The sequence below is a fragment of the Lynx rufus genome, unplaced genomic scaffold (assembly GCF_022079265.1).
Source record: "Lynx rufus isolate CCGP_SWC_20201006 ecotype Redwood Valley unplaced genomic scaffold, mLynRuf1.p SCAF_1, whole genome shotgun sequence".
Classification (NCBI taxonomy): domain Eukaryota; kingdom Metazoa; phylum Chordata; class Mammalia; order Carnivora; family Felidae; genus Lynx; species Lynx rufus.
In genome coordinates, this window is record NW_025814823.1 from 162065273 (window position 1) to 162071272 (window position 6000).

The window sequence follows — 6000 nt, forward strand, 5'->3', positions numbered from 1 at the left end:
AGATGGGTCCCAAGGGATGTTTCATTTGTGACCTTGGTAGTATTCTGTCTTAAAAAGGCTTTTCCTTCAATGCAAGGCATGAAGGATGTTGCTACCCTCTACTAGTGTTTCATTCCAGATCAAACATGATTACTAAACAGCACACTGATAATATCTTTTGCATAGGGCTATGTTCAGGAAGATTCAACATATACCTCTAAAGAGAAAAATCACAAAACACATTAAGGAAACAATGCAGCATAAAGCAACAGATATTATAAGGTATTCCTGCTTATATTGAGCTAAGAAAAACCTACTTACAAGATTGTCTATATGAAAGTAGTAACGGAAACTGATCATTAGTTATGTCACCAGTTTTTACAAATATTTTTCTCTTCAAAATATGAGTTGCCAGGCATCACTACAACTTATTCTATTAACTCTGCAGTATATGACAAATATGATTAATTTTTTTGTTTTTTGAGATTAGGTCCCAAAAGACCTTCATTCAACCCTACTGAAAAGTCCTCATAACTTGGCTTTGGAGTAAATGTGCTCCCCACAGATTAGGTTAAATTTCCTTCTTAATACAAAATTATAAAAGTCATTCAAAAGAAAAGAACTTACACAAAAGTAAGCCTGAATAAAAACAGCAGGCAATTTTGTGTTTTCATTCCCTAAGCATCAAACAACTAAAAATAAAGATGAGATGTACTACCTTACCTACTGCTTAAGGTTTTAGTAGAATTCCAAATAAAACACGTAAAGTGCAGATTCTGGGTTTCTTGGTTTATTAGTGTGTTCTACCCTAGAACTAACTGGAACCAACTTTGCTGACAATGGTAATATTCTATGAATGCTTATTTCCACTGTCAATATTATCATGTTTCATTATTAATATGGGTGGGCGATCATTTAGTGAGACAGTCTAACATACATGGGCCAAAAGGAAATCTCTAGATGATAAGAAAATTAAGTTAGTGTCATTTGCGGTCAACTAGGAACACAGTATGTGGAAATTTTAAGAAGTCACAATCAAAACAAGTATTTGTATGATATTAAAGTGTATGCCACTCTTTCAAATACATTATCTTATTAAATGAGCACACCCACATGTTTTTACCTGTAGGACCCTTAAGTTAACACATTTCCAATTATACCTCCAAATCACAGAAAGCAAGTGAAATCATGGGCCAATTGTGAAGTAAGTGCCATTTTTCCCATTAAAAAAAAAATGTCTATCAAGAATAAACCACTTTATAGTTCCATGCCTTTTGAGTTAAACTTTACTAACTAGTCATCATACCAGGCAATTGATATGTTTGCATGAAAGGTTAAATTTCCAATAATTACTTGACCTATTCTCAAAGAATTCCTTATAAAATCCATGCTTCTAGTATTCCTCTGGGGATATGAGAATGTGGATGGTAGGCAGGAAAGTTGTGCTGGTGTTCTCTTTCCTTCTGCATGGAATGACCGCTCAATATTGTATGTAAGAACAACGCTGCGCTGACTCCAGATAGGACCTCCAGTAAGAGAGGGGGGCGTGTAATAAAGAAAAGGTCTGCCTATTGCAAATGGTAGCAGGGAAGCTAAATACGAGGGTGTTTTCTTGGTGGTGAGGGGTGGTTCCCTAAGGTACAAGGATTACGAAAGGCCCTTAATTGAATGTACTGCCCACTCTCAAAGTCACGCAGTGCCTCCCAAAGGGCAGACTGCCCGTTAACCTGACTTTTGAATATCAGTCAGGGCTCTGGGCTAAATCTCCACTCTAGTTCACTCATCTTAAAAATAGACCCTGTAAGTGGCTTAGGTTAGAAATAGAGTCACAGAGATCATTAGATCGTTGGGTGAGTCAACTCCTCCACTAGAAGCACTGTTGGGAAGTTAAAACGAAATCATGAACTAGTTATCACAAGCTTTTCCACCGAACGTTTCATCTTGACGGAGAAGGGCAAGAGCGCTCAGCGGGACTGGCTGTGCCCGCAATCTCCCGGCAGCGCCAACTCTAGGGCGTCAGGGCAGCGGCCGCCGCGGCCGGGGCGCTGCAGGGCACTAGTGCAGGCGCGGCGCCGGCGTCCGCCTGTCAGCCCTGCCCCCGCACCGCCCCGCCGTAATTGCGGGTTTTAATTAAGGAGGAGGAGTCCGGTTGCCGACTGAGCCGTAAAAGTGATTTTTTTTTTTTCCCCAAGAGGAGACCGGCTTCCTGCATTAAAGGCTTTCCCCTGCCTCCCCACTCATTCTTGCACCCCCGCTGCCGCTCTCGCGGAGGAGGGGAGAATACCGGTGCGTACCTCGCTTCCTGTTTGATTAACTCACGCGCTCGCCTCACGCTTTCTCGGAGCAGCAGGGGAGCGACCGCAGCTCCGCCCCAAGAGGGGGCCCGCGAAACCCAGCCGGGCTAGCCGAAGCGCGGCGCCCCTACCTGCGCCCCCTGCCCCTCGTCGGCGTCCTGTGCTGTGCCCACTGGCCGGCGGCGCCCAGGAAGGGGCCAAGGAGGAATGCTGCCCGGGAAATGTGGAGTGTCCCAGGTCGGTCATTTCCCTCGGAGGGACTCGGGGTGCGCTCCCCGATTCTGGCGGCTGTTTAGGGAGGCCCGGAGAGGGCGCCTGGGCAGCACGGGGCGCCTCTTCTCGCCTCACGCGTCCTCCCCGCTCCTGCTCGTCAGCGAGCTGAGGGCCTGAACCCTCAGAGTCCTGGCGAGGCTTGGCGGCTTTGTCTGGGCTCACGCGTCTGTTTGGAGCCCACCAGCCCGGAGGGGAACAAAGAGCCTCGACCCCCCCACGCCCAACCTCCGCCTCTCCACCTCTCTCCCCCGCGCGCCGTTTATCACCTTCCCTAAGACCCCTTTGTCTGCCTGGGAAGCACAAGTCTGCCCGAGATGCCCACGTCCCCGCCCAAAGTCCTGCTTTCCTGACAATTGAGCTAGGCGGCGTTTTCAACCCACCCACTCCCTATGTAAACGACCTCATATAGTTCGGCTTTTCTTCTCTTCCCCAGAATAGACCTTTTACAGATTTGTGATGCATAACGACCATCCAGCCCGTCAGCTTTCTCATTCCCTTCCAGTCCCTTTCGACTGTACTTCTGCTATCTTAGTTTCCGATCGAACAGAAGATTCTTTCTGTAAGTATAAGCCTGCATCTTGCTCACTTAAACACTCATTACTTAAGGAGGAACAGGAATATTAAATGGAGTGCATGAAGTTTGTGTGTGTGTGTGTGTGTGTGTGTGTGCGCGCGCGCGCGTGTGCGTGCACCTTTTAGCAGTCCACACACACACACACACACGCAAAGACTCTATCTTCGTTTTAATAAATGTCAGGGAACATAAAAATCAGGCTGGCATCTCTGCCAGCGTGGAGTTTCCGATAGCGGACGCCTCCGGATAAGGGAGGATTTCCGAAACAGGACTTTGAACAGAGTTGACAACCAGGTTCACATCCTCAGAAAACGCTTCCAAGATATGTAAGCAACACAAAGTTGCAGCCACCTCCTGGGTAAACTTCAAAGAAACAGAAGCCAGGGGAAGGGAGGAAGGAAGTGTGATATTTAGAGAACTTACTCGGGTGGGGGAAGCTTCTGAACTCATTTAGACAAACTAAAGAAATAGCAGAAATATAGTCTGTGAGAATCTACAGTACCCAGTTGCTAAAACTGTAACCATGACGCCCATGCGTTTTGCCACAGAAGAGCAAATAGGGAAGAATTCTTGGTTGTACTGGAGTTTCTAATTCAAACGATACACAGATCTACCCAACGAAAAGAAGAGTAAAGAATCAGTGGAGACACATCTCCTGCTTTCTGGGCTTTAACTTCAGTCTTTGAGGAAGCCAGGCTGTCTCCAGTATCTCCTTAGAGTGATGGGCAGAAAAAGAAGGACAGCCACATGGGAAATAAAGCCACCTCTCCTGAGTTCTGCCCAGGGATTAAAAGGACAAAGGCACACGTTCTTTGTTGACACTTCTGCAGTGACTTCTCCTTGGGCGTGCGAGCCCCCGGCGCGAACACAACTGCCACCATCACCACACAGGGCAAGTTGAACTCCTACTGAGAGCACGCCTGGGAGAAGCACACACACCTCAACAACAGCCTTTGTTATTTAATTCATGAGACTAAACGCACAAAAGCTCATTATGAACACACACACTCTCCCAACCCTCACTCTCCCGTCTATATTCACATTTCATTTATGGCTTGACTTTATTATTATTATTATTATTATTATTATTATTATTATTATATCCTGAAATGAAGCTTTGCATTTACCCGATGAGTTGCGTCTCCTGGTGCTCCTCAGTTCTTGCTATTTCTTTTGTCTTATAAAAGATCAGGAGCAGACTTATCGTGCAGATCGTCCACCTCTTCCTAATGGAGCGCATCTTGGGTGCCCGGGAAAGTCCTGGTTGCCCCAGCTCCCTCACCTTCTCTTGGGATAAAGGCTCCGTTTTGGGGAGATACAGTCGCCGGGGGAAATCTGTAAAATTCGAGGAGAGTGTGGAGCCGGGATCTCAGGAGCGGGTCGCAAGGGTCCTCCGCGGCCGAGCTCCCGCTGGTCCTTGAGCGCTGCCCAGCGCTCTGCCTCCTGGTTCGCGCCAGCCCTGCCCCGGTCGCTCCGCGCCTCCTCCCTGGGGCTCAGGTTTCTTCTCAGATGAGACACCTTGTGCATCGGAGGTGGCGGCCGCTTCTGCAGCTGGGTTCGGGGGCGTCACTGGCCCTTCCCTTTTCCTAGCAGGGAAATGATGAGCAAAACCAGCCAATCACCAGACTGAGGGGGCGGAGGCTGCGGTTGCCTCGCGTTGCTGTCGGCTGCTTGGAGAGTAACGTCGCCGGCGCTGCCTGCACAGTGCCGGGAGAGGAAGCTCACAAGCTCACAGCCGTGTACACACACACACACACAAACACACACACACACACACCCGCGCACGCAAGCAACAGCAAGTCACACAACCCGGGGAGAACGCAGCGTGCCAGAAGGAAGTCAGGTCGCCCTCCTGGGAAACCTACGTATCAGCTCCCTGGACGAGCGCAGAGATAGTCTGTCCTTATCAGCGGGGAGAGGACACCTCAGCCGGGGACAGATTAGAGATGCATATTGCTTGAGAGATGCTTCGTCCTAAGCAGGGCGGCGGGGGGGGAGTGGGTTACAAGGGGGTAGCTTCATCCAAGAGCCTTTCCTAAACATACACACGCGGACACACACACGCGAACGCGCATACACACGCCCTCCCGAGAAGAGTGAATCGAGGAAGGGAGGGGGAAGGAGGAGGAGGACGTTTAGTATTCGGTGCACAGCTCGATCTGGAAAGTACCCATACACACATGAACCAATTAGCCGATCGCCCACTCAGGGTGGGTGGTGGATGACCACCCCGATTTAGGATCTTGAAGGAAACAGATGACAGAGGTGTCATTAAGCGCTTTATGGATATTTATGTGACGCTTTTTCACTGCCATTTGGAAACTCCTCACGCAGGAGTCAAGGAAACTCCAATCCGCCTTAAACTTCACTGCGGAGAAACAGAATTTTGCGAAAAAGCAGCCACCAAGGACATCCTTTAAATGCAAGTACACCCAGACATAGGAGAAAGAAGGGGGAAAGGTAGGAGGATAGGAAGAAAGGAAAGAAGGAAGGGCACGTTCTTCCTCAAAAATTTCAGTGATGTGTGTTTAGCGTCTGATTTACATTCTCTCCTCCCTCCTACTGTTTTCCTTACTTCTGTTGTATTGTGTGGAAGGGGCACTTTGGAGTCCTAGTTAACCGTGAGTCTGAGTACTTCCTTCACTGTTCTTTGGCCTCGCCCTCACCAAGAGAGAGAAGCTTGCTGTTCTAGTTATATCCATGCCTTGGTTTGGTTTTGCCTCATGGCTAGTGGGATGGATGGGTCGGGAGGCACCCCTAGTGTGAGATCTTGCCCGGAAGCCAGGATTTACCCCATCTGTAAGAAAAGGTTCCAAGTTCTCGGCTTTCTCCTTTCCCCACCCCACGGCCTCTCTCAATTGAATCACTTGTTCCTTAGGG

The 6000-nt window shown here is 48.5% G+C and overlaps 1 protein-coding gene across 1 annotated transcript in view; it reads right to left on the minus strand.

Annotated features, from left to right (window-relative positions):
- Window positions 1-4687, minus strand: part of ST8SIA4 (ST8 alpha-N-acetyl-neuraminide alpha-2,8-sialyltransferase 4) — a 100331-nt gene extending 95644 nt beyond the window's left edge. Inside the window, 3 exon segments of the mRNA XM_047089621.1 lie at window positions 4248-4438; window positions 4440-4526; window positions 4528-4687. Of these exon segments, the coding sequence (XP_046945577.1) occupies window positions 4248-4438; window positions 4440-4526; window positions 4528-4647 (398 nt within the window). The 5' untranslated portion in view covers window positions 4648-4687.
- Window positions 4688-6000: the final 1313 nt, after the last annotated feature.